The 12,774-nt window shown below is 40.4% G+C and overlaps 1 protein-coding gene across 4 annotated transcripts in view; it reads right to left on the reverse strand.

Moving 5' to 3' along the window:
* Nucleotides 1-12,774, reverse strand: part of ERG (ETS transcription factor ERG) — a 111,813-nt gene that overhangs the window by 69,966 nt on the left and 29,073 nt on the right. For all 4 annotated transcript variants that reach the window (XM_082220629.1, XM_082220632.1, XM_082220630.1 and 1 more), the window contains exon 2: nucleotides 4,963-5,049. In XM_082220629.1, coding sequence (XP_082076755.1) covers nucleotides 4,963-5,001 — 39 coding nt within the window. In that variant the 5' untranslated portion in view covers nucleotides 5,002-5,049. The remainder of the gene's footprint in view (nucleotides 1-4,962; nucleotides 5,050-12,774) is intronic.

Genomic DNA, 12,774 nt, shown 5'->3' on the forward strand with positions numbered 1-12,774 from the left:
TAAAATTCCTTCAATCTATAAAAGATGTTTATAGATACAAAAAAAGATCATTTCAGCCACAACTAATTGATGCAACTAAGAAGGGACAAATTCAGAACATCATTTCTTTTCTTTTCTCTTCTCTTTTTTAGAAAAAGACCTTTTATAAGGACAGAAAAAACAGAAAGCTTAGCCATTTTTTTATAGACAGGACAGTGGAAGATAACAAACTTTTGGAATGCATTTCTCTGCAGCTTTCTAAATGGTATGCCAGCACCCATAGTAAAGATGAAACCTAGTGTGGTAGCTCAGCTCCTCCATTCCTGTATAGATAGCAGTGGGAGGCCAAGGAAAGGGATGAGGGGGATGCTCACCAGCCCTGGATATTTAATAGAAATCATTAAAATCTATAAACGAACTCATATCAAATTCAGGGGGAAGATTAAAGTAACATGTTGCCCTTTGAACACATCATTAGCACTGTTCTCCATCTGGCTGCTGGCAATGATTTTTGGATTTGTTCAGAAATCCTGACTTATAAAACAAAGAAAAGGTTCTTTCTCACTTCTTCTTCTTAAATAAAAACCAATGAGTTTTGTGCTGGTTTTTTCTCTCTTAATTGACACACAGAGAGAAGACAGAATGGCATTCAAGAATTTCCTTCTTATAATTTCACTAAAAATGCTATCAATCCACAGAACCAAAAGAAATTTAAAAGCAAAATAAATGTGAACGCCACACATTTTAACTTGTTTGCTATGATGAAAAATTTGATTGCATAACAATTTCTGCACATTTATGAGCAACCCTGATTTCCCCCCATGTTTCTTATTTCCATAAGTATTCAGAATTAACCATGTCAGTATCAGTCAAGTTTGAGCACATTTTATGTAACTTAAAAATATGGATATCTAGACCTGGGAGTAAGTGCCAATGAACTCAATGTATAGGGTTAGATACTGCAAACTTTTTTATTCTGCTACTCATAAAAGCAAAAAAGATAGCAAATAAAAAATAAAACATATGCTACACAAGTTGTCATATAAAGAAAGTCAGTTTGCCATATGGTGATCCATAACTGATTTTATCTTGGAGAGAAAATAGGCCCATAATTAACTTAAATAACAGTAAAAAAAGTGTGACTTTTAAATAAATCAAAGATAAATGAAGTAGAGCTGAGGTGAAATTTCTTGTAAGGCATTCTTGTGATGAAACCTGAGATTTTTTCTTTTTATCATCCTGCAAGAAAAAAGCCACTTTGCTTAATTTTCTCTCAATATTTTTCTAGTGGACACCATTTCCCCCTCCCAATGGCCCAGAATGACATGGGGGTCAGAGGCAGGATGGTCAGAAACAAAATGATGACCAGGCTGCCATTTCTGCTGTTTCAAAAGGGTCCAAAAATCAATATTCCAGTGTTCATTCTCAGCAATAAATATTGTGCTTCTGTACTATACATATACAAAACTGACAACACAAAATATAAATGGTTTATAACTAAATAAATCACTCAACCGAGCAGGGCTGGCCTACCCATGAGCTCAGGTGAGACAGTTGCCTCAAGTGGCAGCTCTGGCCTCCAAGAAGCATGCCACTCACTGCCACTGCTGCAGCTGCCACTGCCTCCTCTGACACCCGCGTCTCTCAAGCCTCCTTTTATTCCCCCACCTCCTTCAGGGGAGGGGAGGGGAGTTTGGAGGGGAGATGGTGTCAGCAATGGAAGGAGGCAGAAGAGGAGGTGGCAGGGGGCTGCAGAGGAGGAGGAAGGGGGGGCACCGTTTTCTTTTTTGCCTCAAGAGGCAAAACATCCTGGGCCAGTCCTGCAACCATACTATTATTTAGCAATCTAACCTACCAAATCTGTTAAAGCCTTCAACTTGTCATGTTATAAGAAATTACTACTACTACTACTACTACTACTACTAGTAGTAGTAACAGTAGTACTACTGAGCATCTGGGTCAGAATTCAAAACAAATTAAATATTTTTTAAGGGCTCGCTGGTAACAAAATACAGTAACTTCTCATATGTTCAATGTTCAACAATATAATGGCTCTTGTAGTTGCTCAAATCTCTCCCCCTCTCCCTCTCCCCCCCCCCCCTGTGTGATTCAAGCTAACATCTAAAGGGGATAGATAAAAAAAGGTTTGCACCAGCAATTTCTGTGACTTGAAAAATTGCATATTGCTGGGTTTTCCTATCACAGAAGTAGCTAGCCTCTGAGATATTCCAGGAGTCCATAATTTGGTAGAAAACCCATATACACAGTTAATTACAGGAGATAACATTTGAATAAGTTTTATTCAGAGTTCAAATCCATTGAACTTAATAAATATAACTTGGTCCATTAATTTAACTTTGAGTAAATGAAGCTGATTACAACCTAAGGTAATATATATCTTCATTACCCCAGTCCCTCAAACACAATTCTTGAGAATTGTTCATTAAAGCTAAATATCAGAACCTGGCAGAATGAATGTTCTCCATCTCCCCTTGTCTTATTACCCACAAACCAAATGGAATCCTTTTGGACTCAAAGCAGCAAAGCACTCTGTATTCCATGACTTGTCTTCACAGCAAGTCATGGGACAGTTCTATTTCTTAAACTGCCAGTACAATGATCCATTTTACCTGCTGAGAACCAGGCTCATCCAACAGCACAGTTCTGAACATATTCACTTAGATGTAAGCCCTGTTCAGATCAATGAAATCTGAAATTTCCATGTGCACCTAGGATAACTAGAGTGGTTAATCAATAGCATTATCAACCAAACCAAACCAAACCTCCTTTACACAGAAAGCTAAAGGAAGAGTCAAATGATAGAGACAAGCTATATGCTGAGCATTGCTTCTCTCCAAAAGTACCATCAAAAAAAGTATTTTCCACACCAAATCACTGAAAATAGAACTTGGTACAACTTGCCTTCTTTTACAAATGAACAACATCACATTGAATTACAACGTGTTTCTATAGTTACCACTACTTGTTTCTTGTTTTTAATGAACAGTAGAACAAAATAGTCACATGAAAGCCAACATAAACTGCAATTAGAATTGCACTTGCAAAAGGAATAAGGCAAGTTCTGACCTTTCCAAAAACATTTATAGTCTTCTTTCTCATTATGAAAAGTTTAGGAAATTTTCTGGTTTGGTTACCTTTTTAAGAATGAAGTTCAAAGGAAAAATAGATACGCTAATGGCAAAGCCTTTCCTTTTCTAACAGGCATACAGTTCTTCCATTAAACTGCCTTTGTGTTTGATCCCATACTTTACTAGCAAAATCAAACCCTGTTAAAATGAACATCTTGATTCAGTACAAGCAACTCAATCCTCATTCAAAAAGCTGTAGTGATACAAGCTCCAAGTAAGTGAATAGGATCTAGCATGCTCGGTGTTTTATAAACATGTGGAAGTACTCGTTTTTTAAAATGCATGTTACATAAAAGCACAGAGATTTCCACTTTAAAGTGACATCTCCTTTATAGGAGAAGTCATTGTGTTTAGACCTACCAGGGCTATGCACTCATTCAAACATTCAGCACTACAGTATCAAAAGAATACAAAGAAGGGAGAGGAAATTCAATTCAATCTGTACTGATGGGCTTCAATCACACTATTACATTTTCACAATATTTCTCTAGTGGTATCTGTAACTTTACAGGCTGTGCCTTGTTATACAAGGAAGACACAATGCAGGAATGTGCAGCAAAATGACAATGGAATCATGTTTTATTAGGAAATGCAAAAGCAGGCCCTGCAATAAAATGTAGTGCATACCCACCCTTAAGAAAATTCCTATTGTTCATGGCTCCCAACCATTTGCCTGAGATCAAGTAAGTTGCCTGAAATACAAACCCTACTGGTGTTTGTGGCAGGAATGCTCAGTGATTTTTCTTTTTCAATTGCAGCCTGGCCTGACCTACATCTTGAATATCTTCTAATTCTCACTCAAATATGCAAATTCAATCAGTGACGCTAGTAGGCGGTGAAATGGCTTGCAAATATTGTATTCAATCTATAGGGATTAGCAATTTGAATATTATCAAACTAAAGCACAGACAGGAGTTTTCTGTGAGGTTTACTTAACTGATACCCTATCTAAACTTCTGGAACTTCTGGAACTTCCACACTTTCTGGAAAAAAAGACTTAATAGTTCAAAACACTTGTTAAGGGACAGCTTTGGAAGATAAAACCATGTCAGTTGTGTTGCATGCCTGTTTGTTTTGGGATGTTTTTGGTTTTTGGTTGTTGTTTTTTAACAAAAGCTCATTCCCCCCTTTTGTCTCTTTGTTACAAGCCAGCATGATGGAAGGGCTGGAGAATGGCTGGTGTGTGGTGGGAGAGAAATGCCCTCCGGACACTAGCATGGCTGTAGACTACCTGGACCACACTGTGGTGGGGCAAGGCTGCATGGATTGCAAGACTGCAGGATTGCAGGAGTGGCAAGATTGGGGCTGCATGGATTCTTCAACAGGAGCACTAGATGCACCCCAGTGGTGCATCTGTGCACCTCTAATTTTGCAGCCACCCTTCCCCATCCCACCACCATCCAAATAAGCTGCAGTTGTTGGGAAGCTCCATCACTATTGAAGGGAAATAAATATATGCATAGCAGGTCCAGAGCTGCCTCAACTTCTCATCTCATTGTATTTTCCCACCTGCATCAAACTCAAAGAATGCCAAGGCCACCATGAGCGACTTGAGAAAATTAGACACTTTTATGTAGCATAGAGAGCCACTTGGCCTTCTTTGATCTCTCCCTGACACAGTTGGTGGCAAGTTCTAAGACAGAAGGTCCTAGCTGGCTCCCCGAACAAATTAGATATAGAAAGAGCTCTAGTGGTAAGCAGGAGGAGGAGCAGAAGCTGTGTAGTATCTCCCCAATCCCCTTTCACTGGTCTCTTGCCATAGCCACTTTTGGATAGACATTTAGCTAATGCATAATCAGCTGTCAAGAGACCTGAAAGCAAACATGAAATTTACCTTGATATGAGCTACTGGATCTGGGACAGTTTGAATCATGTCCTTTAACAGCCAGCGTATGTACCAGAAGGTCAGACCCCAAGGCAACTGTAGAGCCAAGAAGATAGAATCATGTCAGTACAAGATTTTTTAAAAATATACTTTGTAGAGAAATATAAGACCATTTATTACCCAACTGCTCTACATACATAGAATTATTAAAATCAATATTGATTATATCAATTACATTGGCATGCCATTTACAGAATTCTGAAGCTGCTCGCTTATTCTTTTCTTTTTAATTTATCCATTGATCTAACTCAAGACAATTCATAAATTGTCTGTAGTCATGCCTTGACAACTAACCAGATTCAGCTTATCTGTGCTGTAATGTGTGAAGCAGGGGTACTAGGAGATAATAGAATAATGAGAAATAGGTATTTCCACCAACACCCAAATGTCAGCTCTCTAAATATTGTGCTAAGCACTTTATAAATGAGAAACAATTATCTTCTTCCAAAGAATAATACAATAATTCATTCACTCATTGGCAGAAAAAACACATTCAGGAGGATCCAAAATGCTGTAAAAATCACAGGTGTATGGTTAAGGGGTTCAAGAAACCAAAACCTCCCTCAAGCATTCCCCAGTGTGAAATGATGTCACTGTACAGTATTCAGTATCCTACCCTCTAGCAATGAGGTACATCATTGGAGGTACATCATGTTCTTCTTTTACCAAGGAAACACATGGGCGAGATGCAGGCCAATGACAGCTGGGGATGGAGGAGAAATTAAATTCAGTTCATTTAAAGGTGAATCAACCTAATTTGCACTTTCTAAAAGTGAACTGAAGCACAGCCATCTTTTGAAATTCACTCCTCTTTTGCAGTGCAGTTCTTCAGCCAAGTAATGGATAGAAAAATGTATATACTAGATTAAAGTGTACATAAAAATGCACATATGGGATCCTTTGGAAGCTGGAGTGGGACATACATTTAATTAACAACAAGTTTCTATGCATAACCACCCATCCATTCTATCTTCCAAGCAAATAGGAAGCATTGTCAGTGTTGAAGAACACCTTTCTGTCCAGGAAAACACTCAAGAAGGGTGCAAGCAGGACCTGTAAGGGGTGGGCGGGGCCTGGAAGGTGTTCAGGGGGGCAGCCAGGGATGAATTGTACAGTATCAGAAGCTAAGATGTCTGAGCTTAGTGGGAGGGCAATCAGCTGGTGCTATGGGGAATGATATATTGTTGCTGTCTCTGCATACATAGTCCATGTCCTTAAGGTCGAGAGACAATGGAGGGGTGTCTTTAATATCGATCTAGAAGCTGAAGCTGGTGCAGAGCAAACAACAGAAAGACTGGCAGGTAATGACTTATTAAAAGAATGGCACTGACTGCCAATATGCTACCTGGGAAAGTTGAAGGTTTTTTTTTACTAATTTACAAAGCCCTAAACAACTTGGTGAGAGACACAGGTGGCGCTGTGGGTTAAACTACAGAGCCTAAGGCTTGCCGATCAGAAGGTCAGCGGTTCGAATCCCTGCGATGGGGTGAGCTCCCGTTGCTCAGTCCCAGCTCCTGCCAACCTAGCAATTCGAAAGCACATCAAAGTGCAAGTAGATAAATAGGTACCGCTCCGGCGGGAAGGTAAACGGCGTTTCCGTGCGCTGCTCTGGTTCGCCAGAAGTGGCTTAGTCATGTTGGCCACATGACCCGGAAGCTGTACGCCGGCTCCCTTGCCCAATAAAGCGAGATGAGCGCCGCAGCCCCAGATTCAGCCATGACTGGACCTAATGGTCAGGGGTCCCTTTACCTTTACCTTTACAAAAAACTTGGTACCAAGACCCATAAGAGATTGCCTTCTCCCCATAGATGGATTCAATTACTGGGATTGTCAGATGAGACCTTCCTGGTGGTGCCATGTGTTCCACAGATTCATTTGGTGGCTAGTTGGAGCACAGCTTTTACTGCCATGGGTCCTATTCTATGGACTATTACCTAAACTTGGTAAGCATTTTTGTATTTTCACTGTTTTCGGCCTGCTTAAACCTTTTTGTTGTTTACATTTTGGCTATGGTTGCCACTGACACTTGAGTATCCTGTTGGACCTATTTTACTGTATCATGTATTGTATTTTTTTATTTCCTATATACTGCATTGAGATTTTTCTAATTGTCCTGTTTGTAAACATTCTAAATAAAATAATAAACAAAGCACTTTATTGTGACAAAGTCTTATGGACCAGCTGCATATTCCTGTGTTGCAGGGAGTTGGACTAGATGATCCTTGGGGGTCCCTTCCAACTCTACAGTTCTATGATTCTATGATTCTATCTTTGGAGAACTCTCTTTTACTTAGGAGACCCAAACCTAATCCCAAAGAATAAAGGAAGCACAGTTTTTAAGACCTAGACAATCATTCACTGTGCAGGCAAAAATCCTGCTTATATGACCACTGGTGTGACTTCTTTGGGTATATAAAATTTCACACATAAAATGTGATCTTGCTTTTCTAATGATTGATTGCTTCACAAATTAGCCAAATTTATTTTTTAACTGCAAAATCTTTTCTGGATTTAAACAACATTATCCATTGTTCTTTTCTTGCAGAGTGATTATTTTTAGCTCTTTAAATGTCATACATTAAAATATTAGAGTTTATGAATTGGAAAATGCCAGACTTGACAGATGATGCCAAAAAGCTATTGAAAGAGGAGCTAGGCACACTTCTGTGTGGTTTTAATTCACTTTCTTGGTTGTGTGGAACATTTTTATAGCCACTGGAAAAAATGTGACGATGTGACAAAGAAAATCCTAATAATGAACAATTGCTTATTTTTGTCATCACATTATGTGCAAATATTGCCACAGATGAATAATGCACACTATTATTAGGTACATATAATTAATTTTCTAAATATCTTTTTTTTAAAAAATCAACTCAGTTCATAAGAAATTCATTCCTACCTTTATTACTATAAATAAACATGTCCCTACAAACCTGTCTTAGCCTAATGAAAGTTGCTGAGCCTAGGTCACCTGGGAAACATGTATTTGATGAGTTTTAATAGTTTCGGTGGGGTAAGCTGTATGACTGAGTCCCTTCTAATTCCTGGATCCAACAAAGGTTCAATTGCTGGCATAGCTAGAAAAGTTTCTTGGTAATGACCCCTAAGTACAGGCTGTAAGTTAACAAAGGAAATGGTTCTATGGCAGAAGCCAAATGGGTGGTAACCCCACTCCCTCAACTGACAGTTAGTTAGTTCGAAAGAACAAAGGCAAGAGTTGAGGTGTTTGAGCTATAAGTAGAAGCAGGAGGAAGCAGGCTGGGAAGCAGCCAGAGAGACAGAGCCATGCCTGATCTTTGCTTGAATCCAAGACTGTGGCTGTGGGAGAAGCAAGACCTCCTTGGGTTGTTAATGCTGTGAGCCCCTCCATCGTAGACTCAGGTTGTATATGTGTAAATAAACCACATACCATAAAGACACCACAGTCTCCACTGTCTCTCATTCTGAGAAACCAAACCCTGGGTGAGCACCTGCAACCCCTGGAATATCTCACCACTCGGAGACTGAGGTAGTGTTTAACAATATGTTTATATGATTGCTCTAATAGCCTGCTCCTGTAAGCTGCTATGACAACAACCAGTAGGATCAAATATTAGAATCACATGGCCAAACTACACAGAACCTCGGAGATAATGGCTAGACCTCTCAACCTATTCAAAATGAAGAGGAAAACCCTGAAAAGCGTACATACGCAGGGATCAAACAGGACCAAAACAATGATGCTGTCGCAATAGGAGAAGAGGGCTGTTTTACCTTTTCTACCCACATTATTTTCCTGACTGAAACCTGCTCTGCAAAGCTGCTAAAGCCCTGCTATGGTGAATGGGCAGGTCCATTTACCATGCTTGTCTTTCCATCAAAAGGGTTAATTGCCACCTTTGTATAAGGTAAGGAGTGGGTGGCTGAAAAAATGGTGTGTACGGAGAGGATTAGACATCTCCCCCCACACATTAGAGAGCCTCAGATAAGTCCTTCTAGAATGAATGAAACACATGAAACAACACAACTGATGGTCTGCACCCAGAGTCCCACTGAAACTGGTACTCATCTGACTCAGACTTTGCCATTACACAACCCCCCAGGAGCTCAGATATATTATATGTGCTCTTGATAGTATGCCAGAAATTCCCTGGGCCAGATTATTATTGGCTTTCTTAACTTCGCAGTCATAAAATACATAATTTGTGGTTGTAATTGGACTAATTTGTCATAAATTGGCATATTATGCAAACCTAAGCAAGGGTACTTCACATGAAATAGTATATGTCTCAAACACAATAAGCATGTGAGCCTAAAAATGAGTGCTTATTTCATGGTCTACCTATCTACACTTTCTGTTCTCTCATCATACGCAACCAAAAACAAAAAGAAAAAAGGGTTGGGGCAGAAGGTGCCCACTAGGAGGAAAATATTCTGAAAAACCTCAAGTTTTGCCAGTACTATGACATCAGCCCTGGCTTCAGACACAATTGAGCATGCCCACCCCTGTGAGAGGGAGGCAGCTGGATGAGTAACAGTGGTTGCTATGTTAACCAGTGAACACTAAAAGAAAATCAATAGAGAAGCTATTGGAAGTGACAGTTGGTGCCGCAAGCTGCTGAAAATCTCTTTCCTCAAGTTGACAGAGATCTTCAGAGCCTGCATGAGAGGGAAAGCGGAAGTTACTGGAAACTTCTGCAAACAGGTTTGAAATTGCTACAAAGGGAACAACTGAAACCATTTTCAGGTGGAGCAACAGTGGTACCTCTGAACAGCACACTGGTTTGCATCCTAAGGTGAGTTAAGGAAGTTCACCAAAGGAAAACATATCACCCCTTCCTTCCCAATGCAAGTACCTGATTCTCCAAAAAGCTCCTCTGGAGGGTCAGTGGGCCTGCCTGGACAATGTGAGATGGAATATGGAGACTAGAAGCCAGAGTCAACAATTAAGTCAGAGCTTTCACATCAATCAGGGAAGGGAACTGTTGGTCCTGCAAAGATCAGAGTAGACTGGGATACTTCTATAGTCACAGCCTCTGCCTGGTTATGAGCTGTGTTGCTGCCTGGTTGTCAGTTGGGTATACTACCTCCAGTTGGGTTATTGCTTACATATGTCTCATCTCCTCCTCCTGAGAAGACCTGTCCTCCCAACATAAACCCTGTTTATAGCACGTTCATCCTGTGAAATCCGGTCCACTTGTGCTTTTGTTCCTGAGACCCAGACAGCAATGGAGAGAATCAGGGATCAATGAATGGCTCAGGATACAGTTATTGGGGGGCCAGGGAAGGCATCTCTGAGATGGAGCTCTTAGGACTGGGTTTGGACTGGGCCCAGTTTCTGTGTGTCTTCAGTGGAGACAGAGAACTGTAGGAGGAAATCATCTTGAGGTCTTCTTTCCAGGTCTGGGTGACTAGGATCCTAAGAGGAAGGCGTAATTACTCAAAATTGGGCTTGAATCCTTGAATACATTAAGTAAGCTCATGGAAGAAGTGTTCCCACCCTCCTTCCACCAACCCATCACCATGCCTAATCCCATATAGTTCACATAGGGTCCCTCCAACCCCCACCCCAGTGTAGCTTTTCAGAGGTCATGGGGGTCTGCATGGTGGAGAAGGAGATGAAAAATCTTTCCTTCCAGACCTTCCTTAAGCAGAGGTGCTATCAAAACAAAACTGGGTGTGTTTTTTTACAGATAATCTGCATGGTCATATTTTGCTTCTAGAAAAAATAAAAAAGATAATGATGATCCAGGAACTAGTGCTGGGACATTTTCTTAGACTCAAAAGAAAGAGTTTAATTTAACTGGCTAATTTTTATTTTTTAAAAAGATCTGTGAGACCTGCAGCCAGAATATGCAAGCAAAGATCTGAGCCTTTAGGAGGTTAAGATGGAATCACATTAGACTCAAAGTTTTCTAACACTTTTCTAACAGCCACAGAGAAATTTGTAGGCCTAAATTCCAGTCTTCCTCAAACAAGCTGTCCTACTATTAGCAATCAGATCTTTTCAACCATGTTAAGAGCTTGAAGGGGCAAACTATCAGCACAATCCTATGCATGTTTAATCAGAAATAATAATAATAATAATAAAACTAGAGAGAAGACAGCCATAATGTATGTATCACTAAGTGGATCCTTGTTCCTGCCTGCCAGGAATATAAAGATCTGTTCCACGTAAAGGAAATGACCTAGGTCTAACTCTCACAAATAGCAGGTGACATGGCAAATCTGGCTGATAGTATTTCAGACTACAGTGGGGGTTAACATAACTGAAAGCATTCATATACAATTCAGCTATTATTAGCATGAAAAGTTTCTGACAATTCAGCTTGGAGAACAAATGTACAGTTTTGTTCCCATCCTTTAAAGCACACCTGGGCCTGCAAATAGACATGCAAGTACAGTGATACCTTTGGTTACGTACTTAAGTCGTCCCGGAGGTCTGTTCTTAACCTGAAGCACCACTTTAGCTAATGGGGCCTCCTGCTGCTGCTGCACCGCCGCTGGACGATTTCTGTTCTCATCCTGAAGCAAAGTTCTTAACCCGAGGTACTATTTCTGGGTTAGTGGAGTCTGTAACATGAAGCTTATGTAACCTGAAGCGTACGTGATCTGAGCTACCACTGTACTAAATGAGCAATACTAGTCCCTTGTTTTAAGAGGGATGGGCATGGGCTTCAGCTACCTCTATCAAGTGATATATTATTTATATCAAAAGGTGGGACTAGTAAGAAAAGGGGTGGGACTTCTGGTAGAAAGGTGATGGGGCACCTGTCACTTTTTAGGTTGTGGAATAGTAGTTCCTCTATTTTTAGAATCATAGAATTGTACAGTTGGAAGGGATCCCTAGTCCAATCTCCTGCACTACAGGCATCTCTTGCCCAATGTGAGGCTCGAACCCATGACCCTGAGATCAAGAGTCTCATGCTCTACCAACTGAACCATGAGTCGTGATCCATAATCTTCTACTGTTGATGGTAAAGGTACTAGCTACCTGATCTGTGCCATGCTTGTCATTCGTTCAGAAGAGGATGCACATACACAGAAGCCTATTTCTCACGCTAACTGGATGGAGGGGTGGGAGTAAGATTCAGATGGCCCAAACATGCAAGTTGATAAATTGCCTTATTAGGAAATGCTCTCTTCATCACTGAAGTCACCTGGGCCTCTAGTGACAGCCATGCATCTAGGAGCACCCCCAAACTATGTACCTGCTCCTTCAGATGGAGCGCAATCTCATCCAGAGTTGGTACACAACCCATTCTTCAGACTTGGGCACCATCCATCCCTGGGGTCTCCATCTTGTTGGATTAACTCAATGTTTATTAGCCCTCATCTAGACCATGTCTGCATCTAGACATTGTCTTGGGACATACTGAACCTCTTGGGGCTACCTACATAAACAGTGAACTAAATACTGAATCATCTGAAAAGGATAGAGTAAAGCATTTTACAATATCTGTGAATAGTGATAATCCTTGCTCCTTCAAAAATCGTTAGTACACTCTTCAGGTAGGTAATAGAGAATTGCTACTCAGTAGTATTCTCATTTATGTATGTGAATGAATACAGCTACGCAACCTTGCCGTGCTCCTAGAGATTCACTGAATGACTACATCTGTGTAGCAGATGCTCTGTAAATCCCTGTTCAGAATGTGGATGTGTGCGTAGAAGTCAAATTTCCACACTACAAGTTAGATAAATCTATTGCTTTATTTATATTCTAACCCTCACATCTTAAGAGAGGAAATGATACTAAAGTCAATTCTCTTACAGTAG

Source organism: Podarcis vaucheri (genome assembly GCF_965113315.1).
Source record: "Podarcis vaucheri genome assembly, chromosome: 4".
In the NCBI taxonomy this organism is placed as follows: Eukaryota; Metazoa; Chordata; class Lepidosauria; order Squamata; family Lacertidae; genus Podarcis; species Podarcis vaucheri.